This window comes from Equus quagga, chromosome 13 (assembly GCF_021613505.1).
Source record: "Equus quagga isolate Etosha38 chromosome 13, UCLA_HA_Equagga_1.0, whole genome shotgun sequence".
NCBI classification, from domain to species: Eukaryota; Metazoa; Chordata; class Mammalia; order Perissodactyla; family Equidae; genus Equus; species Equus quagga.
Window position 1 is genome coordinate 439989 of NC_060279.1, and position 23839 is coordinate 463827.

The window sequence follows — 23839 nt, forward strand, 5'->3', positions numbered from 1 at the left end:
CCTGAGGTGGATAAGGCAGGCGGGGTGAGGTGGGATCCTGACCAGGTGCCCGAGGTAGATAAGGCAGGCAGGTGAGGGCAGGCGGGAACCATCAGCCAGAGCAGCTCCCTTGTCCTGAATAGGGAGGTCCTGAGATGTTTAGCTAACATCTGAGCCCCTGCTGAATATATGACATATAATGAAAGTTTTTTTTAAAACATTGTCATATCTTGTTTGCCAGTAGTACTGTGAACTAGGCAGGGCAGGTTAATCTATTCCCATTTTGCAAATAAGGAAGTTTGAGGCTGGGAAGACACAGACACCCCAGTTGCCTAGCTGTTAAGTGGAAGTGGTACAGTTTGACTCCACGTTTCTGCCTTCAGATCACTTGGTGCTTTGTCCACCACCTACGAGCTGCCTTAGGGCACCAGACAAGCTATCAGAGGAGAGCGGGCTTCCTTAGCTCAGAGTGCGACTATGCAGCAGTTTACCACCTTTGGGTGATACTACAGAACCTCCAGCATAGGCAAAAAGAAGGAAAGAAGAAAGTAGAAAGGGAGGTGCTGGCAGGGACTAGGGAGGAAGACCAAAGCAGCACCTTTCTTGGGGAACAGGAGGCTTGCCAAATGGCCTGAGATGGCACGTGTGGACTCGCTTGGTGTGTCTGTTTCCCAGGCATCATTGACAGCACTGTTGGGGAGCAGCGGCAGGTGGTGGCTGTCACTGGAGATGGCACAAATGATGGGCCTGCACTGAAGAAAGCAGATGTTGGTTTTGCCATGGTAAGCGGCTCGGCAGTGTCTCTCTGAGGGCAGGCTGCCTTCTCCGTCGAGAGGCCAGGACAGGCTCCTGGGAGCCCCTGCCTCCTGTGCCTTCACACCTCACTTTGTGCTCTTTTCTCTAACTCCGTCTCTCCTACCCGCCTGGCCAATGGTAACATGTGTACTGGGGGACCCATCAAGGATGAAAAGTAGATGACACAGGCAGGGAGATTGTGAAGTATTGTCACCCAGGAAAGCAAGACCAACTTAAACTTGCCCGGGAACATGGTGATATTGTCTGCTAGGCGCACTGCAGAGAATGTGTTCCGAATGGAGCGTGTGCTGTGTGGCCAGCGCCGGTCAGCACTCTGACCTTCACTGTGAGGCTGGGGCGTCAGAACTGCTGGGAGAGTCCATTTAAAATCACACATCCCAAGATTCTGCAGTTGGATATCTTGATTAGTAGCGTCTGGGGTGGGTCCCAGAAATGTTTGGGTTTTCTTAACAGGAACACCTGTTGATTCTGACATTGAGCGACGTTTAGAAGCCCCCAGTTTGCAAAGTTCCTCCTCACACTCAGGTAGCCTGTGATGGTGAGCCTCCCCAGATGTGGAACTGTTGTGATGTGAGGCAGAAGAAGGAGATTCAAGAAGTGCTCTCTCTTTGGGGTGCTCTCGTGAACAACAACAACAAGTTTTTATTCTAGGAAATTTTCAGAATATACAAAAGTAGAGAGAATAGTTTCATGAATCCCCATGCATCTGTCACCCAGCGCCAGTTATCCACACTTGGCCAGTCTGGTTTCCCTGAAGCCCCTGCTGCTTCCTGCATCCTCAGCTGAATTATTCTGAAGCAAATCTGACACCGTGTCATTTCACCCAAAAAATGGCTGTATGTGTCTCTGAAAGATACATGTGTATCAATAAAATCTGTCTAAAAGAATCCTAATACCAGTATCTCATAGCAAAGTTGATTCCTTATTTTACTTACTCTAGTCATTGTTTACATTTCTCCAATTTCTTCATAGATCTTGTTTTTAATAGTTTATTTATCCAAATCAGAATCCAAATAAGATTGATACATTTCAATTTGATATATCTCATAAATGTTTTAATCTCTCATGGGACTTCTTGAGTGTACTTCTCCTTCCAGCAGCACCTGGAAAGCTATAGAAATGCAAATTCTCTGGCCCCACGCCAGACCTACTGAATCAGAAAGCTTGGAGTTGGGGCCCAGCAACCTGTGTTTTACAAGCCCTCTCGGTGATTCTGACACACCCTAAAGCTTCAGAACCACCGACCCTATAGGCTCCCTGTGTCAGGGATCCCCAAGGGTCACTCGCAGGACTCATGAGACTCAGCATATGGTTGTATTTATGGCTACAATTTATTATAGTGATGTAGTAAGGCTGTAGTCAGGGGGTCACAGGCAGAGTCTGCAGGCAACAACGTGCAGCTGCCTTAGGCTCTCTCCCTCTGTGAGGGCTCACATGGAGCACTCTCTTCCCCCAGCAACGCAGGTGCAATAACGCGAATGTGGTGTTTCTGCCCAGGGAAGCCCATCAGAGGAACTCGGCACCCGTGGTTTATATTGGGGTTGGTCATATAGGCATCTTCTGCCTAGCATATACTCGGATTTCAGACTCCCAGAAGGAAGCAGATGTTCACTAGAAACCATATCGTTTGGGCACAGTCTAGGCACAGTGAACCACTAATTAATTTTCAGTTCATTGTGGACTGTGAGCTTTCTGAGAGCCAAGTTCCCGGAGGCCAGCAGAGGGCCAACCTTGCAAACAGGCCTTTCTAAGGACAGCAGTCTCAGTGCCGCTGTGTTAACTCTTTTCTGCACAGTCCCCTTCCACCTTTTGTTTTGTTTTTTTAATATTATAATTTTTTATTGCGTTCATAATAGTTTACATCATTGTGAAATTTCAGTTGTACATTATTTTTTGTCTGTCACCACATAAGTGCTCCTTTTCACCCCCTGTGCCCACCTCCGACCCCCCTTCCCCTGGTAACCACTGAACTGTTTTTGTCCATGTGCTTGTTCATATTCCACATATGAGTGAAATCATCTGGTGTCTGTCCTTCTCAGTCTGGTTTATTTCGCTTAGCATAATTCCCTCCAGGTCCATCCATGTTGTTGCAAATGGGATGATTTTATCTTTTTTTGTGGCTGAGTAGTATTCCATTGTATATATACCACATCTTCTTTATCCAATCATTGGTCAGTGGGCACTCGGATAGTTTCCAAGTCTTGGCTGTTGTAAATAGTGCTGCAGTGAACATAGGGGTGCATGTGTTACTTTGGATTGTTGATTTCAAGTTGTCTGGGTAGATACCCAGTAGTGGGATAGCTGGGTCATATGGTAGTTCTAGTTTTAGTTTTTTAAGGAATTTCCGTACAGTTTTCCATAGTGGCTGCACCAGTTTGCATTCCTACCTCCAGTGTATGAGGGTTCCCTTTTCTCCACATCCTCTCCAACATTTGTTATTTGTAGTCTTAGTGATTATAGCCATTTTAACAGGTGTAAGGTTGTATCTTAGTGTAGTGTTTTTTTGGGTTTTCTTTTTGAGGAAGATTGGCCTGAGCTAACATCCGTGCCCATCTTCTTGTACTTTATATGTGTGTGGGATGCCTGCCACAGCATGATAAGCTTGATAAGCGGTGTGTAGGTCCACACCCGGGATCTGAATCAGCGAACCCTGGGCCACCAAAATGGAACGCGTGAACTTAACTGCTGCATCACTGGACCAGTCCTTAGTGTAGTTTTGATTTGCATTTTCCTGGCGATTAGTGATGTTGAACATCTTGTCGTATGTTTATTGGCGATCTGTAAATCTTCTTTGGAAAAATGTCTGTTTATATCCTCTGCTCACTTTTTGATTGGGCTGTTCTTTTTTTGTTGTTCATTTGTGTGAGTTCCTTGTATATTATGGAGATTAACCCCTTGTCAGATATATGATTTGCAAATATTTTCTCCCAGTTGGTGGGTTGTCTTTTTGTTTCGATCTGAGTTTCTTTTGCGTTGCAGAAGCTCTTTAGTCTGGTCAAGTCCCACTTGTTTATTTTTTCTTTCGTTTCCCTTGTCTGAGAGGACATCGTACTCAGAAAAATCCTTTCAAGTTCGATGTCAAAGAGTGTACGACCTCTCTTCTCTTCCAGGAGTTTTATGGTTTCAGGGCTTACCTTGAAGTCTTTGATCCATTTTGAGTTTATTTTTGTGTATGACGTGAGATAATGGTCTGCTTTCATTCTTTTGCATGTAGCTGTCCAGTTTTCCCAACACCATTTATTGAAGAGACTATCTTTTCTCCATTGTATGCTCTTGGCACCTTTGTCAAAAATTAGCTGTCCATAGATGTGTGGTTTTATTTCTGGGCTTTCAGTTCTGTTCCATTGATCTGTGTGCCTGTTTTTGTACCAGAACCATGCCGTTTTGATCACTATGGCTTTGTAGTACATTTTGAAGTCAGGGATTGTGATGCCTCCAGCTTTGCTCTTTTTTGTCAGGATTGCTTTTTTTTTCTCAGGGTCTTTGGTTGCCCCATATGAGTTTTAGGATTCTTTGTTCTGTTTCCATGAAGAATGTCACCGGGATTCTGATAGAGATTGCATTGAATCTGTAGGTTGCTTTGGGTAGTATGGACATTTTAACTGTGTTTATTTTTCCAATCCATGTTCAAGGAATCTCTTTCCATCTCTTTATGTCATTATCAATTTCTGTCAGTAATGTCTTATAGTTTTCATTGTATAAGTCCTTCACCTCCTTGGTTAAATTTATTCCTAGATATTTTATTCTTTTTGTTGTGATTATAAATGCAATTGTATCCTCTTTCTGTAAGTTCATTATTAGAGTATAGAAATGCAACTGATTTTTGTAAGTTGATTTTGTACCCTACAACTTTACTGTAGTTGTTAATTATTTCTAATAGTTTTCAGATGGATTCCTTCGGGTTTTCTATATATAAGATCATGTGGTCTGCAAACAGCAAGAGTTTCACTTCTTCCCTCCCTATTTGGATTCCTTTTATTCCATTCTCTTGCCTAATTGCTCTGGCCAAAACCTCCAGTACTATGTTGAATAAGAGTGGTGATAGTGGGCATCCTTGTCTCGTTCCGGTTCTCAGACAGATGGCGTTCCGTTTTTCCCCATTGAGTTTATGTTGGCTGTGGGTCTGTCATATATGGCCTTTATTATGTTGAAGTAATTTCCTTCTATCCCCATTTTGTTAAGAGTTTTTATCATAAATGGCTGTTGCTTTCCCTGCATCTATTGAGATGATCATGTGGTTTTTATTCCTCATTTTGTTAATGTGGTGTATCACATTGATTGATTTCCAGATGTTGAACCATCCCTCTGCTCCTGGCATAAATCCCACTTGATCATGATGTATGATCCTTTTGATATATTGCTGTATTCGGGTTGCCAGTATTTTGTTGAGGATTTTCGCATCTATGTTCATCAGCGATATTGGCCTGTAGTTTTCCTTTTTTGTGTTGTCCTTGTCTGGCTTTGGTATCAGAGTGATGTTGACCTCGTAGAACGTGTTAGGAAGTGTTCCATCTTCCCTAATTTTTTGGAATAGCTTGAGAAGCATAGGTATTAAATCCTCTCTGAAAGTTTGGTAGAATTCTCCAGAGAAGCCAACTGGTCCTGGGTTTTTATATTCTTTGGGATGCTTTTGATTACTGTTTCAATCTCTTTTCTTTTGATTGATCTATTCAGATTCTCTGTTTATTCTTGATTCAGCTTTGGGAAGTTGTAAGAGTCTAAGAGTTTATCCATTTCTTCTAGATTGTCCAATTTGTTGGCATATAGCTTTTCATAGTATTCTCTTATTATCCTTTGTATTTCTGTGGTGTCTGTCATTATTTCTCCTCTTTCATTTGTAATTTTATTTGTCTGAGCTTTCTCTCTTTTTTTCTTTGTAAGTCTGGCTAGGGGGTTGTCAATTTTGTTTATCTTCTCAAAGAACCAACTCTTTGTTTCATTGATCTTTCATACTGCTTTTTTTGTTTCAATTGCATTTATTTCTGCTCTGATTTTTATAATTTCCCTCCTTCTGCTGACGTTGGGCTTTGTTTGTTCTTCTTTTTCTAATTCAGTTAGGTGTAGTTTGAGATTGCTTATTTGGGGTTTTTCTTGTTTGTTAAGGTGAACCTGTATTGTGATGAATTTCTCTCTTAGTACCACTTTGTTGCATCCCATATGAGTTGGTATGGTATGTTGTCATTTTCATTTGTCTCCGGATATTTTTTGATTTCTCCTTTAATTTCTTCAATGATCCATTGGTTATTGAATAGCATGTTTTTTAGTCTCTACATCTTTGTCCCTTTCTCAGCTTTTTTCTTGTAATTAATTTCTAGCTTCATAGCATTGTGATCAGAAAAGATGCTTGTTATTATTTCAACCTTCTTAAATTTATTGAGCCTTGCCTTGTTTCCCAACATATGGTCTGTCCTCCATGCATGCTTGAGAAGAATGTGTATTCTGCTGTTTTTGGATGGAGTGTTCTATATATGTCTATTAAGTCCAACTGGTCTAGCTTTTCATTTAATTCCACTGTTTCCTTGTTGATTTTCTGTCTGGATGATCTAGCCATTGATGTGAGTGGAGTATTGAGGTCCCCTACTATTGTTTTATTATTAATATCTTCTGTTAGTTTTGTTAATAGTTGCTTTATGAACTTGGGTGCTGCTGTGTTGGGTGCATAGATATTTACAAGTGTTATGTCTTCTTGGTGGAGTGTCCCTTTGATCATTGTATCCTGCCCCTCTTTGTCTCTCTTTACCTGCCTTATTTTGAAGTCTACTTTGTCTGATACAAGTATGGCAACACCTGCTTTCTTTTGTTTGCCATTAGCTTGGAGTGTCGTCTTCCATCCCTTCAATCTCACCCTGTGTTTGTCATTGGAGCTGAGATGTGTTTCCAGGAGGCAGCATATTGTTGGGTCTTGTTCTTTAATCCGTCTTGCCACTCTGTGTCCTTTTATTGGAGAATTCAATCCATTTACATTTAGGGTGATTATCGATATATGAGGGCTTAATGCTGCCATTTTATCACTTGTTTCCCAGTTCTCCTACTTTCCTTTGTTTCTCGTTCTGTTTATTTTGATCTACCAATTGAATTTTAGTTTTTTATGTTGTGTTTCTTTGTTTTCTCCTTATTTACTATTGGTGTCTCTTGTCTGCTTTTTTGTTTAGTGCTTACCATGAGGTTTGTATTCAAAATCTTGTAGATAAGACAGCCCGTTTTCTGATGGCCTCTGATTTCCTTAGACTAACCGATTCAGTCCCTCTCCTCTTTTCGTTCTGTGTTGTTTCTCTCACGTCTTATTCCATCTTGTGTTGTGAGCTTGTGGTTAAAATGACAAGATTATCTTTGTTTTTGGTGTTTTCCTTCCCTTTATCATTAATGTTATACTTGAGTATTTGCTAACCTGTTCTGATGTATTGCTACAATTTTCTGATTCTGTCTCCCTATTTATCTCCTTACTCTGTGCTTTGTAACCCCTTTCTCCCTTTTTGTTTTTCAGGTATGAGGGCCTTTCTTGAGAATTTCTTGGTTGGGGGGGGTGCTCTTGTGGCTATGAACTCCCCTAGCTTTTGTTTATCTGGGAAAGTTTTTATTTCTTCATCATATCTGAAGGATATTTCCGCTGGATAGAATATTCTTGGCTGAAAGTTTTTGTCCTTCAAAGATTTAAATATGTCATTCCAGTCTCTCCTAGCCTGTAAGATTTCTGCAGAAAAATCCACTGAAAGCCTGATAGGGGTTCCTTTGTAGGTTATTTTCTTCTGCCTTGCTGCTCTTAGTTTAGTTTAGTTTTGTTTTATTTTTGTCATTCACTTTTGTCAGTTTTGCTACTCTGTACCTTGCAGTAGGTCTTTTTATATTGACATATTTAGTGGATATGATAGCCTCTTCCACGTGGATTTCCATCTTCTTCCCCAGGTTTGGGAAGTTCTCTGCTATTGTTTCTTTGAACAAGCTTTCTGCTCCATTCTTCTTCTCTTCCCCTTCTTGAATACCTATAATTCTTATTTTGCGTTTCCTCATTGAGTTGGATATTTCTCAGAGCCTTTCTTGCTTTCTTTTTAGCCTTGGTTCTCTCTCCTCCTCTGTCTGGAGCATTTCAGCATGTCTGTCCTCAATTGTGCTGATTCGCTCCTCTGTGATGTCTTCTCAAGCATTCAGGGAATTCATGTTTTCATCTCCAATCTTTGTCATTGATTCTTCTTTATAGTTTCAATCTTTTTTGTGAAGTAGTTCCTGAACTCGTTGAATTGTTTCTCTGTATTTTCTTTTACCTCAAGTTTTTTGATGATAGCTGTTTTGAATTCTCCATCATTTAGATTACATATTTCTGTGTCTTCAGGACTGATTTCTGGGTACTTGTCATTTTCTCTCTGGCCTGAAGATTTAATATAATGTTTGATATTGCTGGAGGGCATGGCTCTGTTTTTGTGCATCATGGTGTTGTTTGGTCATAGTTACCACTTATTGCCACTGGGGGCAGTCAAGAGCCACATATTCTGAGCCCTCTGTGTTCCGCCTGGATCCCAAGCGCTGGAGCCGGTGCTGGCGGTGGCAGGGGAGGCACTTTCTCCTACAAGCTCTCGTGGGCTTACTCACTGTGCTCTGCTCTCACTATCTGCTGTCACGGGGTGTTGGCTTGATGAGGTCAGCCCCCACCATAGCTTTCACCCCAGTAAGGGGCTTCCCTTTAGGCTGCAAGGGCCCTTGGGGATCTCTGACGTTCTTGCAAACGAACGTCCCTCCTCCTTTCCTTCCCTCTCGGAGGCTGTGCGCAGCAGTCCTGGATCGCAGTCCTTTGGGGAGGGCACGCAGTTTTCTCTCACCTCGTTCCACCCCTCCAAGGGGGGCTCCAGTCTCTCCACCCTCTGACTTGTGGCTAGGGGGTCTCTGAGACGTCTTTTGTGTTGCGTGGATGTCCCCTATTGGAGTATGGATGTCTTTTTCGCTGTACGGTGGAGGGGAGAGATTACTGGGAGAGCTCACTCCGCCATGATGCTGACGTCACTCTCCCACTTCCATCTTTTTTCCTAGCTATTTAGTTTTGAAGGAACAAGGTTGTTTGTGTACATAGAATATCCCACAGCATGGATTTCATTGAGCATATCCCTGTAATATCCTTTAATATGTTCTTTGTCCCTTGTATTTCGTATAAACTAGTAGTTAGTTCTGGAAGCAATCAAATTCTAGATCCCATCTTTTATTAGGGGCTACAAAATGATCATGTTCTGATTTTCTTTATTTATTAACTTGAATATTTCTGTAAAAAGAAACTTCCCTTCATCAACTGTTTGGTTACTCTGTGGTTCATTTCGTACGTGAAAGGTGGATTAAATGCTTGATTCTTTTCATTTGTTTATCGTTTTTCAAGATAATGAGTTGACTTTTTAGAATCTTCCAAAGATGACCAATGAATTGTTTATTTTTTTAAATTAACTCCACTAAATTACTCTACTAAAAACAGTTGTTTATTTTTTTAAACCTCACTGTGAACTCATGAATTTAAGTATATTTGACATGTTTCAGTCCATCGCCCTCATTATTACTTTGATGTCCACCAGCCCATCATTAGCCTCTTAGGATAGCACAGCCGAGTCTTTTTGATCCATCCCTGGTGGTCTTTAATAGCTTTCTTGGTTTCTTGCAGGATAAAATGTTCTAGCGTCATCATGCATATTTCTTGTCCTGGATCTGGAATCATTAATTTCTCAAAAGAGTCCTGCTTCATTTTAGTGAGAAATGGTGTTTAGAAAACACAATCTGAATGTCAGAGTGTTCTCTACTACTGAGTAAATCCCTGTTTCTAGACCTTTTCAATGGACAAAGCTAGGAAATGTCTTTTAGGTCTCTTTTTTGGTTTTGTTTTCTTTGTTTTAAAGATAAAACACTTCATGAATTCAAATTGGTATTTCCAACTCAAATTTAGAATTATAAAACTCTAATTTCCTAATTTTATTTAACTTCCTTGATTTTATATTTATATCTCTTAAGCTGAAAATTTTGATTCCTAATGGCATTAACATAATTATTTGCTTTATCCTAAGATATATATAATAGTCTCAAAATAGCAGTAATAATATGGTAACTCTGCTAAAAATAGTTAAAGATTTTCTTTGTAGTTCTTTTTATCCTGTAGATCTTTTCTACTAGGGATGTGCCATCAAGTCGCTGTGTTTTTTAAAAAGTCATGTGGAACGTTTTTCCTCTATGTGGGTGTGCTACCAACTGATTAGCCGGTTCATTTACGTCATGTTGCTTTCCATTTCAGAGATTGCAGCTCTTTTTTTTTTGGTTGGGAAGATTGTCCCTGAGCTAACACCTGTGCCAGTCTTCCTCTGTTTTGTATGTGGGACACCACAGCAGGGCTTGATGAGTGGTGTGTAGGTCCATGCCTGGGATCCAAGCCTGTGAACCCTGGGCTGCTGAAGCAGAGCGTGCAGACGTAACCACTACGCCATGGGGCCAACCCCAGAGATTGCTTTTTAAACTTAATTTTGTTTTATCCTTGTATAAAGTAGTTATATAGTTCTAAAGTCAGATATACAAAACAAGGTCTATTCATAGAAATCTAGCTTCTATTCCTGTTGCCTCCACCTGGCTGCCTTGGTTTTAAACCCACAGGCCACTTAATTCTTCATTTTGGTTTATCCTTCTGTTTGCTCCTTTAAAATATAGTCGAATGTATAATCTATTTCTATCTCCCTTTTAGAGAACTGATGCTTATCTATGGTGCCCTCTTTCTATACTTACTTATGTATGTACTATACACTTTTTTCCACCTTGCTTTTTTCACTTAACAACATAACTTGGAGATTATTCCCTAGTAGTAAGTATATAGAGATAGTCTTTCTTTCTTTTTTTCCTCCTTTCTTTTTACAATGCATGGTATGTCATTGCGTGGATGTATTAGAGAATTTTTTTTTGAGGAAGATTAGCCCTGAGCTAACATCTGCTGCCAATCCTTCTCTTTTTGCTGAGGAAGATTGGCCCTGAACTAACATCTGTGCCCATCTTCCTCTGCTTTCTGTGTGGGGTGCCTGCCCTGGCACGGCGTGCCAAGCGGTGCATAGGTCCATGCCTGGGATCTGAACTGGCGAACCTGGGCTGCTGAAGCGGAACATGGGAACTTAACTGCTGCACCGCTCAGCCAGCCCCTAGAGAACTTTTTGATGGAAACACTGAATTGTATAGTCTATCTAACAGATATTTGTTTGTTGTAATTTTGATAGGAGAATAACACTATCAGGTGAAGAGAACAAATAATCTACTAGTGCGAGCCAGATTCATGAATAAGCTCCTCTGTGGGTCACAGGAGTTGCAAGATATGGAATGGAAGTATGGCTGGGGAAACGAGGAAGAGTTTTGCAAAGCAGTTAGGGCTTGATTGAGCAGGACATTCAAGATAAATAGGATTTAAACAGATGGGGAAGAGGATGTTGCAGGCTTGGGGAAGTGGTATGAGTAGAAGTCCGGACTCTGGAAGTGAGTGAGACATTCATGGAATTGTCAATAAACCAGTGGGTTTTGAGCAAAAACATTATTTAAGAGCAGGTTGGAAAATGAATCAGTTCACTTGTTGAGGGCTCTGACTGCCAGACTAGAGAGTTTACTGTTTCTAAAGCACAGCTTTCAACCCTTGATCTGTCTATTTGGAAACCTTTAGTGGTTTCTCAGTGGCAGGATTTTGGAGACGGATAGGACATCTGAACTGTGCTGTCAGACTACTTCTTCAAGAAAAGATCTCGGGTGACTTAAAGGTGTGGGGACAAGGCCTTAGCTGAGGTGCTGGCAGTGGCAAATGTAAGGACCTGGAGGCAGAATTGGTAGGACGGGGACCGGCCCTGTGGCCGAGTGGTTAAGTTCGCGCGCTCCGCTGCGGCGGCCGAGGGTTTCACCAGTTTGGATCCTGGGCACGGACATGGCACCACTGGTCAGGCTATGCTGAAGTGGCATCCCACATGCCACAACTAGAAGGACCTACAACTAGAATATACAACTATGTACCAGGGGCTTTGGAGGGGAGAAGAAGAAGAAGAAAAAAAGACAGGCAACAGATCAGCAGATGTTAGCTTAGGTACCAGTCTTTGAAAAAAAAAGAATTGGTAGAACGTGTTCCCTCCCTTTCAGTTAGTTTCTATGGTGGGGGAGTAGGAGGGAAGGGAGAAAGGAATATCAACGATAACTAATTTCCAGTGTGGGTTCAGGAGTAAAGTGGTGGGTCGGGCCCCAGCCCTCTTTTCTGTAGTCTGACAATGACACATTTTCCCTTTATGTGCTTTGGGAGAAAAGAGAAGTCAAAATGTGGTGGTTTATTCTTTAGCATTTGTGTGGCTGGTCTGCCGTCTAGTGTTGTGCCTGGTTCTGAAAGCTTCTTGGAGGTCAGGAAATGGAGTCTGGGTTCAGAATGTAAATAAACTCTGCTTTAGCCAGTTCTTCACTGTTTTCTTTCCCCTTCTTACCTCAGGGTATTGCAGGCACAGATGTGGCAAAGGAGGCATCAGACATCATCCTAACAGATGACAACTTCACCAGCATCGTGAAGGCAGTGATGTGGGGACGAAACGTCTATGACAGCATCTCGAAGTTCCTGCAGTTCCAGCTCACTGTCAATGTGGTGGCCGTGATCGTGGCCTTCACTGGAGCCTGCATCACTCAGGTGAAGGGCGTGTGGGGTGGGCTGAGATGGGAGGGATGAGGTCGGGCTAAGGAACATGGGGAGTGGGACGCAGTGTGTCTACCGAGGAGTAAGGACGGGAGCTCCCCGGGGTGCTGGGGCAGGGTTAGCTCTGCTGGGTCTCCATCTGCTCATGTGGAAGGATGGTAATTTGTATTCCCTTAATTTAGCACTTATGTGTCAGCCACTATGATGAGCACTTAGATGTGTTATCTCCGTTCTTCAGAAACAACTTTGCAAAGTAGGTATTATCCTCATTTTACAGGTGAGGGACCCAAGGCTCAAAGAGGTTAAGTAATGTTCTCAAGGTCATTCAGCTAATAAATGACCAGATTCAAAGTCTAGGTGGATAGTGGGAGCTAGGCCATCTCAAGGGCAAAGGTGGGGCTGATGAGTCAGATGGGAGTGGTCTCCAAGGAAAGCTGAAAGGCCTGGTTCTTCTCCCCCCAGGATTCCCCACTGAAAGCTGTACAGATGCTGTGGGTTAATCTCATCATGGACACTTTTGCCTCACTGGCCCTGGCCACCGAGCCCCCTACAGATGCTCTGTTGAGGCGTCGCCCGTATGGCCGAAATAAGCCTCTGATCTCCCGGACTATGATGAAGAACATCTTGGGGCATGCAGTCTATCAGCTCGCGGTCATCTTTGCCCTTGTCTTTGCCGGTGAGTCAAGGGTGGGGATGGGGGTGGGCGGCTGTTGGGGTGCTAGATGGAGATGGGGGTTGAGAATGGCCCAGGAAAAGAAGGTGGCCTGGGAGCAAGCCGAGCGCAAGCCTGGGAGTAACAGCAGCTTCGCGGATTGAGCGCCTCCTCTGTTCCCGCCAGCGAGTGTGTTATGCTGTTTTATGCACTCTTCTGAAGAATTTCACGAAGCTGGCTCTTTTACACCTTTTTTTATAGATTACAGAGCTGAAGCTCAGGTCACATAATGAGTAAATAGTGGCGCTAAGATTCAGACCTGTGTCTGCCTGCTGGTAGTGGTCACGGTTTGACCAGCACGCGCACTGCAGGAAGGCGAGTGAGTGTTAATGCAGCAAACTGAGAGAGGCTCAGATATGTTGAGGCCAGGGCTGCCATCTAAAGTACTGGATAACTGGTGTGGCTCAGATGCTGGCCAGTTAGAATGGACCCCAGCCATAAGCAACCATGTTCTGGGTGCCACACCAACGTGCTCTGACTTCACCTGAGCCCTCGCTGAGAACTACTTACCCTCCGCTGCTTCCATTCTCCCCACTAGGTGAGAAATTCTTTGACATTGACAGCGGGAGGAAGGCCCCTCTGCACTCGCCGCCCAGCCAGCACTACACCATTGTCTTCAACACCTTCGTGCTGATGCAGCTCTTCAACGAGATCAACTCCCGCAAGATCCACGGGGAGAGGAATGTCTTCGCGGGCATCTTCCACAACCTCATCTTCTGCTCTGTGGTTGTGGGCACATTCGTCTGCCAGGTGAGGGTCTAGCTGGAGTTTGGTAGGAGGGCTGGGATGACAAAGCAAGAAGCCGGGAGCCTAACTTCACTCAGTACCAGGAAGAACAGTGAGGGAGCAATGAGGACTCAGGCTGTGGCCTAGACGCTTCTGCGTTCCAAGTTTGCCTCTGCTTGCACATTGCTCTAGCATTGGAGCCCACTGTGTCAGGTGCTCCAGAGCAAGGCATGTTGGTAGCAAATAAAATCAGACTTGTAGAGTCCTTTCATTGTCTTTTAAATGAAAAACACAGAAGTTTCACCAAGTGACCAAGAGGGGATCACTCTCTTCTAGCCCCTTTCCACGCCTCCTGCCAGCATACATGAAATGTGCACGCACATGCTGTATGGGCGCTCTCTCTCCTTGCCCCGTTGTTCTGAAGGCACTCATGGTATAAAATGCTGTGCAATTCACAGAAAAAGAAAAGTGATGGGATGGTGTGCATGTACTTGACAGATAAGCCTGGTTTAGGCTCCTCCTGTGGAAACTGCCCTTCTGGTGAAAGGATTGGGCCCCTTCCTTCTTGCTCTGGTCAGAGGTACACTAAAACGTCTGTGGACGCAAGAGATTATGATCTCACCCAGTGACAAAAGAGCTCTTGTCTCACCCTTCAGCAGGGTACCTCTCAGTCTGCCCCTCCTCGACTCCTCTTCTCTGTCATTGTGCCTTCTCCTTGTCACCAACTGGCTTTAGTCACAGGAAGCCTCCGGGTCTTTTTTTTTTTTTCTCCCCGAAGCCCCAGTGCATGGTTGTATATCCCAGTTGTAAGTCCTTCTAATTCTTCTACGTGAGCCTCCACCACAGCGTGGCTACTCACAGAGGGTAGTGTGGTTCCATGACTGGGAAGCGAACCCAGGCTGCCAAAGCAGGAGTGCCAAACTTTAACCACTAGACCATCAATGCTGGCCCAGCCTCCAGCTCTTATGTTAATAACTTTCACAGTAACTGTGGCTGTCTCCCCATCAGAGTGCTCCATAAAGACTATTTGTGTCTGTCTTCCCTTCTCCCCTTCTGGATTTCTTTTTTCCCCCTTCCCAATAAGAAGATCGGGGCTTGCACCACGGGGATCCTGGGGCAGCAGGGTGACGTGGCTTTGGTGGCCTTGGCTGGAGGGCTAGCTGCCTGTTACTCACCTCCCTGAAGGTAGGCTGCCTCTTTCTCTCTTCTAGATTTTCATCGTGGAATTTGGGGGTAAACCCTTCAGTTGTACGAGGCTCACTCTGTCCCAGTGGTTTTGGTGTCTCTTCATTGGTATTGGAGAACTGCTGTGGGGCCAGGTGAGTGCTGCGTGCCCGCCCGGGCCCTCACACAGCCTGCAGCCCTCCTCCAGAGGAGGTGGGAGGGGCGGCCGCGGGGCCTCCCAGCTCCGGACCTGCGACTTCTCCTCCCCTGCCATCTCTCCCGAGCTTTTAAGTTCTTTCTGCCTTGTCGGATCCCAAAGTGGGATGATCAGTGTCCACCAGTGTGGAGGCTTTGTGTCTTTTCTCTCACCGTGCCTGGAGGCAGGCACATCTTTAGGTCTCGGAGATAGGAGTGGAAATTTTCAATGGAATTTTGCCCAAAAAAATCAAGGGTTTTAGAAGAAGAGCTATAAAGCACGTCTTCATTCCAACAAAGCACAGTCTGGCCATGGGCTGCTGTGCTGACGTCCTGTCGGCCCCCACCTCTTCTGTTTCTCACCACAGCCTTATCTGGTTTGAGTGCCTGACTCTCAGCCAAGATAAATCCAGACTCAGAGCTCTCTAGAGAAGCAGGCTAGCATATGGTTCAGAGCATGGACTCTGGGACTGACTGCCTGCATTTGGATCCCAGCTCTCCTTTTTACAAGCTGAGTCACTATGAGTGAGTATCTTAACCACTTATGCCTCAGTTTCCTCAACTTAGGATAACAAGGTCATTGTTAATGGTTGTTAATCAGCAAATCAGTTACAATACAGAAATGACTTAGAATAGTCTCTGGTACCCTGTAAGTACTCAGTAAATGTTAGCTGTTGATATTGTAACATCATCAGGTCTGGGAAGAGTTTCTTCCTTCCCTACTACTGCCTGGCAGGTCCTCCTGGTCCTCAGCTGTTCAGCTGTGGCCTGGACTGGCCCTCTCCTTTGCAGACCCCAGGTCTCTACTGATTGATGCCTGGCCACCTGGGTAATGGAGGCTTTGCTCTAACTGGCCCCAAAAAGCCCTCCATGGGGCCGCAGGCCTTCCCCGGTAGACCTGCCAGTTGTTTCTCTCATACCTCCTAGGTGCCTCCCAGGTGATCCCCGACCCCAGCTCCTGCCCTCGTCCCTCCACCGTGCTGTTTGTGACATTTGTTTACCAGTGGCCCCTGGTAAAACCTCTGAAAGCAGAACTTTGACGTTCTTCCTGTTTCTGAACACTTGGCTCCAAATCGGATGGCCCACGCAGGCCCTCTTTCCCATGAGAGCCCTGTCTGCTCCTCATCCTGTTGGTAAAGGAGAACTGACGGACAGACTCTGAACTCACCGATGATTTATTCTGAGTTGCAAACCCAGCCTCCTGCTCTGTGTCTTCGGATAATGCTCACATGTCCCTTATTCCGTGGCCTGCTGCACCTGCCGCACGCCAACCCAAGCAGCTGTTAGTGCCCTTCCACTGGTGTGATAACACGGGAGGCGCCCTGCACGTGGTGACTAGGAAGAGTCGCCCTCTTCCACCCTCTGTCCTTCTCCGTCCATGCAGTCTGACCATTCTGTGCCCACACTTGCTTTCCCCCAGGTCGTGGTCTCTGTCCCTTCCTCCTTTGTGCCGTGCATTATAGTTCTACTTCCTTTAAAAGACACCTGGCAAAATGGGAAGGAGGAACTGAGGCAGGAGGTGGAGAAGGAAGTATGAAAGCAGGCAGGTGCTGGTCAGACGCTAGAATACGAGCTCTCCTTTGTGTGTCCACAAACACAGAAAACCTTCCTGAGGGCCTGACACTGGTGGGCACTTGGCAAATACTTGCCTGAGGGGCTTGGTGCTTCTCCCACTGCTCTCCCAGAGGGTAGGGCGATGGCACCAAGAGTGACCTACCCAAGGGCCTAAGCCACGTGAGTTGAGTGGCAGCTCTTCTCACCCTGACTCTGGTGTCTTCCTTCCACTGCACTTGTTCTCAGGTAATCTCCACGATACCCACCCAATCCCTGAAGTTCCTGAAGGAGGCTGGGCATGGCACCACTAAAGAGGAGATCACCAAGGATGCTGAGGGACTGGACGAGATTGACCATGCAGAGATGGAGCTGCGCCGAGGCCAGATCCTCTGGTTCCGAGGCCTAAACCGTATCCAGACTCAGGTACTCTGATAGTGGCCTGTCCTCACTCTGGGAGAAGAACTCTCCCCGTTTTGGGGGTGCTGGGAGGGCAGTAGCTCTTAGTGACCAACACCTCTCCCCATCCGAAGGCCCACGACTGGGGGGCAGTCCTAGCTCCCTAGCTTCAGGACAGATGGGACCTGAGGGAGCTGCCTGGGCTCCTCTGAGAGGAGGGGAGAGGGCTGGAGCGCAGGACACTGGCTGTTGGCACGGTCCTTTAGCTTGGGGTTGGTTTGAAAGCCCACTTTCCCCCGCTCTGTGGGGTGGGCGAGCTCCTGCATCAGGTCCCTTGCAAGCACTGGGCCTAACCTCAGGGTGGGAAGCGTTCAGAGTCTCCCCTGCCCTTCAGAAGGAAGGAGTTGGACAGTGTCTCCACACCAGCATCCCCAGCAGACCCCTAATGGGCATCTCTAGCTGCTGTTAGGACAAAATAGATGTTATCGGAAGGAATCTTTAGAAAAGAAACTCACCCTCCTATATCTTCCCCACTCAAAATTTAAGGCCATGCTGGGGAATCCGATGGTCAAGTGTGTATAAATGACAGTAGTCTCTCAGTGCCTGAGTATCTTTTGCAGGATTCAGATTTGCTTCCCAGAAAGGAAGAAGCTATAATTCCTTCAAACCTTTTCCCTTCTTGCAATTTCTGAAGTGGGATGGAAGCTGCTGCTGCTCCTAAGTGCCTGCCTGTAGCCCTGCAGTAACTTCCCCCACTTTCCAATTAGCACCTGCGACGGCCTCTCCTGGAGGAAAGGCTGGTCCAGGCGTGGCAGTCCTATCGCTTTCCCTGTTCTGGCCCCATGACTCTCTGTTGCGTTAGTCCTGAGGCTTCCATCTCAAGAAACTGTAAATCCCTGAGTTCTCAAGGGTGTTCTCCAGAGAACAGGCCCATTCCTCTCTGCTGATTGGCTGGAGGTCCCAGAAACAAGTTTCACTTTCTAAAATTAGCCTTGCAGATGGTGTGGCAAGTTCCCTCGTCAAGGCTGCCTCCTTGGTGCATAGGGAGGAGAGGTGAGATGAGTATTCTGAACTGAATACCTGCTGGGAGCTTGCTCCCATAGGCAAGGCAACAGATGGAAGTGGGAAAGAAGGGCAGAAGTGGGAAAGAAGGTTGAGGTGAGGAAACACTGGGCCCTCTCCCCTCCCTTCCCTGGGAGGGAAACCCCGGGGGACCTGCAGAAACTGCCTTAGGGCATCCAGAGATCCCACAGCCACCCCTCCCTCCAGGCTGCTGAGTCCATCACCAGCAAGGGCCTCTTGCACCCAGAGAACTTGGCGCCTCTGGCTCCTGTCTCTAAGGCCCCATGCTTTCCTTTAGGTCTGCTCTTTTCAGAATAACCTGTCTGCTTTTCTTCCCTTCAGGGTCATCTGCCTACTCTTCCACTCTCTGGTTTTTTTCCTAACCAGGATCCCCTCGTTCCAGTGTCTCCTGGCTCCTTGCCAGTCTTCTGTCCTCGGGGCTGAGATTCACGGATCTTCCTTCCCCTCCACTACCAGTTTCCATCCCCTCGCCCGTCCGCCTCTCTGTGGGCTTCCCTGTCTACATAGCGTGGGTCCACTACCTGTCCCTGGAGCGTGAGGCAGTTGGGCCAGAATGGCACTGAAGCCTCTTAGGCAGCAAAGACAGCCTGTTAAAGATGCCCCGGGACCACTGCGTGCCGTTGCACTGTGTGCACCGGACTCTGTGAGCGGATGAGGCTGACCTCGCTAACCTGCATCCAGACCCCTGAAGCTCTCTCCTGGTGTCCACTGTTCAGCCTCAGCAGGGTTCTAACGAGATCCCCTGCCGTCTGATTGCTGATCCTTGTCATTCTCAGTGAACACTTAGGCATGGGAGGTGTTGCCAGGCAGTTGTCCTGCCCTGGTCCCTTTGGTTTGGGGGGAGCTAAAAGCACTAGAAAGTGGAAGTTTGGGAAACTTAAGGGCAGCGGTCTTGGGAAGGTAAACTGGGATCCAGTTTCATTGTGGAGGTTGGGACCTTGAGACCCTAACAAGCCTGAGGAGGTGTCTCTACAGCCCCTTCTTCAATGGAGCTGGACCCTCCCCACATGCAAACCCTCTCCTCGTGCAGAATCAGGCTCCTCAGTCCCCTGGAACTGAGAACCATATAATGTAATGAAGGAGTGGTATTTTAGCTCAAACTTTGGTCTGAATCCAGAAACCAGCCCTAAACAGTCCATGGCTTCTCAGGAAGCTTGATAAATAAGAACAACTGTCTGACTCACAAGGTGCCTGCTTTCCCACCTCTCTCCCCGGGGAGTGAAGTCAGATGAGTGGAATCAGCACCTTTCCACCCTTCCTGCTAGATTGGCCCTGCTAGATTGATGTTAAGCGTATGGGCATTTTTAAGATGATTCTACCAGATCCTGAAGGATAAAGAAATTCCTTTTGATTTCTTCGTTGTTAGTTAGGGGTCAGACATAAGGATGGTAAGTCTGACCCAGGCCTCAGACCGAGACCATTGTTGGAAACCAAATGGCATGAATTGCCTCTTGTCTCCAGGATTCGGAGACTGGAGACCGGAAACCGCTTGTGTAAGGCTGGACCTGCAGTTGCTCACCAGCCCCACCAACCCACAGTTCTTCCTCCCCTCTTCAGCCTAACTGCTGAGTTATTGTCCGCATTTCTGCCAGACATTTCCAGATCTCCAGTGTATTCATGCAGCTGGTGGCATTCTCTCTAAAGAGCCTGGCCACTGGGTTCCTGAGCTCCATCCCCAGGGACCCTGTCCACTTCAGCCCCAGGGAAGAGTGTCTCAGGGAAGAAAGCCAGGAGAGGGTGAGGCCAGCGGCTCGGGGTCAGGAGCCCTTCCGCCGTGGCCCCTATGCATGGGTTACTGCACACCTCTGTTTTTGCTTTAAACACATGAGTTATTTTCCTGGAAAATCTGCAAAAATAAATAGTTAATTTAATTTGTTTAGAGGTTCCTGAGCCTCAGAATTAAGTAATCATGCTTTGCCTTCCTTCTTAAGTCGCATGCCTGATTTCTTAGAGTACAGGTCAAAACGATGAAGAAGCTGTCACTCTCTCTGTGTTAAGAGTTATGGGTGGGGAAGTCCCTTTCGATACTTTTGGACACCAGCATGCCTAAAATGTCCTCCGTAGACTAACAGGGAAGAGGACTGGATTCTGGCGGGGTGTGTGGACTCCATGGCAAACTGCTCCTTAAATGGTGATCACAGTTGACGTCTTCCCCTTCTCATCCCCATTGGTTTGTGTGCCAGGGAATCTCTCTTGCTTTCCATCTTCTGTCTCCTTTTCCCAGTTCCTTCCAACCCCTTCCCTAACCCTCCAGGACCTTCCCTTCCTCTTTCTTCGCGTCTCTCTGATTGTGGAGCAAAGCTGTCTCACTCTCTGATTCTTTGCAGATCGACGTAATTAACACATTCCAGACGGGAGCCTCTTTTAAGGGAGTCCTAAAGCGGCAGACCGCGGGGCAGCACCTTGATGTAAAACATGTTCCTAGCTCATCCTATGTAACAGTTGCGCCAGTCAGATCTCCCCCCACCACTTCTGTTGCTGCTGCTGTTTCATCTCCTACTCTGGGCAGTGAGTGATAGTTATTATGATGCATGATTTGCTGAAATGACCACAAGAGAGCACGCAGCATCCACCTTAACCAACCGTGATTATCTTTTCCTTTGGCTTTTCCCTTTGATCTTTGACTTGATGAAGGAAAAGTGGGATAAAAATCCCACTCCAAAACCAGGCTGTGTGCCCTTTTATCTTATTTTATTTATTTTTTTAATGTTGAAAGCTATTCGACCTTAACCATCCTGTTTTCTGATTGTTCCTCTGCATTGCTTATTTCTTCCTTATGTTTCTCCTGTTTTGCTTCATCTTTTGTATTGTTTTTTGCTTTGTTTGGATATGTCGTTGTTGTTCCTCTTCTTTCCTCCTGCTCCTTTGAGTCTAAACTCTCTTTCCTGAGGTTAGAGGTAAGCTCAGACCAGATGAAAACCTGGAACTCTCATTATTTGGGGGCAAGTTTGAGATCTCCTGAAAAAAGGTATGAAGGGCTTTTTACCAGTAGATCCATCATAATTGAGCCAATATTCAACTTGGCTGATAATAGTCCTTTTGGCTACCGCTTTGTTGTTAGCTGGCAGCATAGGCATAAAAATTGTAGCTGAATGTGAAGAAAAGGTGTTCAGTTCAAATGCACAGGTCTGAGTATCCCCGTTTTTTTAATTTTCAGGGACTTTAATCCAAACTCTGGTTTAAGAATCAGTTAATTTACATCTGGGTAGGAGAAATAGATGAAAAGGTCAAAATAACTTATTTTTTCTTACTCATTAAACTTTTTTTTTAGGAATTTCTGAAGAGCAACCTTTTTTTTGCTTCTCCTTTCCTCTCGATTGATTGTTTCACCTATAGCCCTTCATATCTTATTTTGCACGTCAAGTTTTAGGAACCCTTTCTCAGCCAGCCTCTCAGTTGGAATGCTGTCAGTGCTCGCTCTAAGATCTGGTGTCCCCAGTGGTCGGTTACTGGGTTCTTGCTAATGCTTATGCCTTCCTATTTCTGGTCATTTTACCTTCCCCAAATGGGACACAGAGGAGAGAGAAGGCTCTTTGCTGATAGCGCTGTTTAGGTATTTGGTGGGGAAGGAGTCTCCCTATATTAAGTATATTGTGGGTTTCAGACATCTCAGTGCTTTGTCCCTTCCTCCCCACCCCCAACCACCACCCCAAAGCCTGGGACAGGGGTAAAGACAGGACAGCTGTGTTATCGTTGGTTCACATTATTGGTTCATGTGATTATGAGTTGTATAGGTTACCAGACTTATATTATTTTATCTTTTTAGCCAACTGTAAGTGTTCTCATGTAGGGAATAGAGGGTAGGGTTTTATATAGATACATATTTCATTAGGCCCAAAGGCAGTCAAAGAACTAAATAAGTCTTACCTTGCAAATGTCAAAGAGCCTCTTTGCTCTGGTCCTTCCATATGCCTCTCTTATTTTCTTTTTTCTTCTAGTTTTGCCATGACCTTCTAACTAGTTTTTGTTCTCTTTCAATCATGCCTCTCTGTTAGGAAGGGTTATGTCAGATGTCCCAGTGATTTGAAGGTAGAAGAAGACTAAGCAGAAGGTAGAGCCCGTTGGACTCTCATTGAGTCGCGTAGAGGGTATGCTACAAATCCTCAGAGTCTAGAAAACCAGTCAAGAGAGACAGGCCACACCTGCTCTTTCTCCAGCTGTGCCTTCTTACTTGCAGTCCTAGAAGTTATGGTCATGCGTTGTAAAACCCCCTTTCCCATTCCAGATCTCCAAATGAATTCCATCATTTATCTAACCTTCAGTGGATAAATCTCCAAGATTTCCCTCTGTAGGAAGGCCCATCCCCCCTATTCCCCTGGTTTCTGAAAGGGGAGCAGAAAATGACAGAACACCAGCTGAGGAAATGGAGTCTTCATCTGCCCATTCCTCGAGCTCCAGAGAGTGGCCCTCAGCACTCCTACCTAATCTAAGGTTCAGCCTGGTTGCGGCTCCTGAGTCATGAGAAAGAGTTGCCTTTCAATCAGCCACTTCCACCTGTAGGACAGGGGCCACAGAAGAGACATTTCCCGGAGGGTTTGAGAGATGCTGACCAGGGAAGGCAGGGTTGATTGGCTGAGTGGAGAGTGCCTGAAGCTTGCACAGCGCCTGCTTTACTAGCTCTATCTTGTTCCCCATACATTGCTCATGCACCAGGCACCATGCATCAGGAAGAAAAGATGCCACCACTTGGGGTGGGTTGGCGATGACGTGTCTGTGTGATTGTTCTGCCACATGTGTTATGTATTCTCTGAGGCCAGTGTTGGAGTTGAGGAGCATTCTGGCACAGCCCATGCCCTCTACCCCTCACCCTTCTCTCTACCCACCAGGCCACCAGATGGTACTCCCTAGCTCTCTAACTCCTCTTCACTTGAGCTTCCCTTGCAGGTGGCTGGTTTCCCTTTAGATTCCAGAAGTCCTGTAATCTAGCCGGATGACTGTTCCTTGCTCCCCCAAAGAAGAAATTTTCCCTACTTTTTCCATATATCCACCCCCAATTCGCTTTTATCTCCCTTATGGTTTCCCTGTAACAGTGTTGTTGGTCACCCCAACAGGTGAGAGGAAGAGCCAGCAAACAGGGTTCCAGACCCTCACTACAATCTGAGTTTTTAAAAATCTGTTTTCTATTTTGGACCTCACATACAATAGTTTTAATAAAGTATTCAGTTGCTTCAAAAATGATAGAAGCAGGAAGTTTGAAAATTGCTGATACTGAAGATGATCAACTGGTGGTAGAAAGCAGATGTTCTTTTGTAGCCCTTGTCAGAAATTTTGAGATCTCAAGAGCAGGTGAAAAGTATGGGCGATGTTGTCACTCCTACAGGAGGTGGTGTGGCTTTGAACCCATCTCTTGCCTGGGCCGAGGGCGAAGGCATTGGATTTGAGCTCACTCACTCCACGTTTCCTTCTTTAAGATGTGGTATAGACCAGCTAAAACTTGGGACCTCCCGAGGCCCAGATGGAGCCTCTACTCCATCTGCCCTCACCTAGATCTGAAGCAGAGAGAACACGACAGGTGAAATCCACCTCGTAGCTGGTCAAGAGAATCCCAGAAGGATGGAAAAGCAAGC

At 45.7% G+C, this 23839-nt stretch overlaps 1 protein-coding gene across 4 annotated transcripts in view; it reads left to right on the forward strand.

Moving 5' to 3' along the window:
* Positions 1-23839, forward strand: part of ATP2B4 (ATPase plasma membrane Ca2+ transporting 4) — a 100588-nt gene that overhangs the window by 70083 nt on the left and 6666 nt on the right. For 3 of the 4 annotated variants that reach the window (XM_046682492.1, XM_046682494.1, XM_046682493.1), the window contains exons 15-20: positions 655-761; positions 12245-12436; positions 12905-13118; positions 13693-13904; positions 15092-15199; positions 17040-17216. In XM_046682492.1, coding sequence (XP_046538448.1) covers positions 655-761; positions 12245-12436; positions 12905-13118; positions 13693-13904; positions 15092-15199; positions 17040-17216 — 1010 coding nt within the window. Of the gene's footprint in view, positions 1-654; positions 762-12244; positions 12437-12904; positions 13119-13692; positions 13905-15091; positions 15200-17039; positions 17217-20599; positions 20781-23839 lie in introns of all 4 variants that reach the window. The other variant, XM_046682495.1, reaches the window with a different exon arrangement.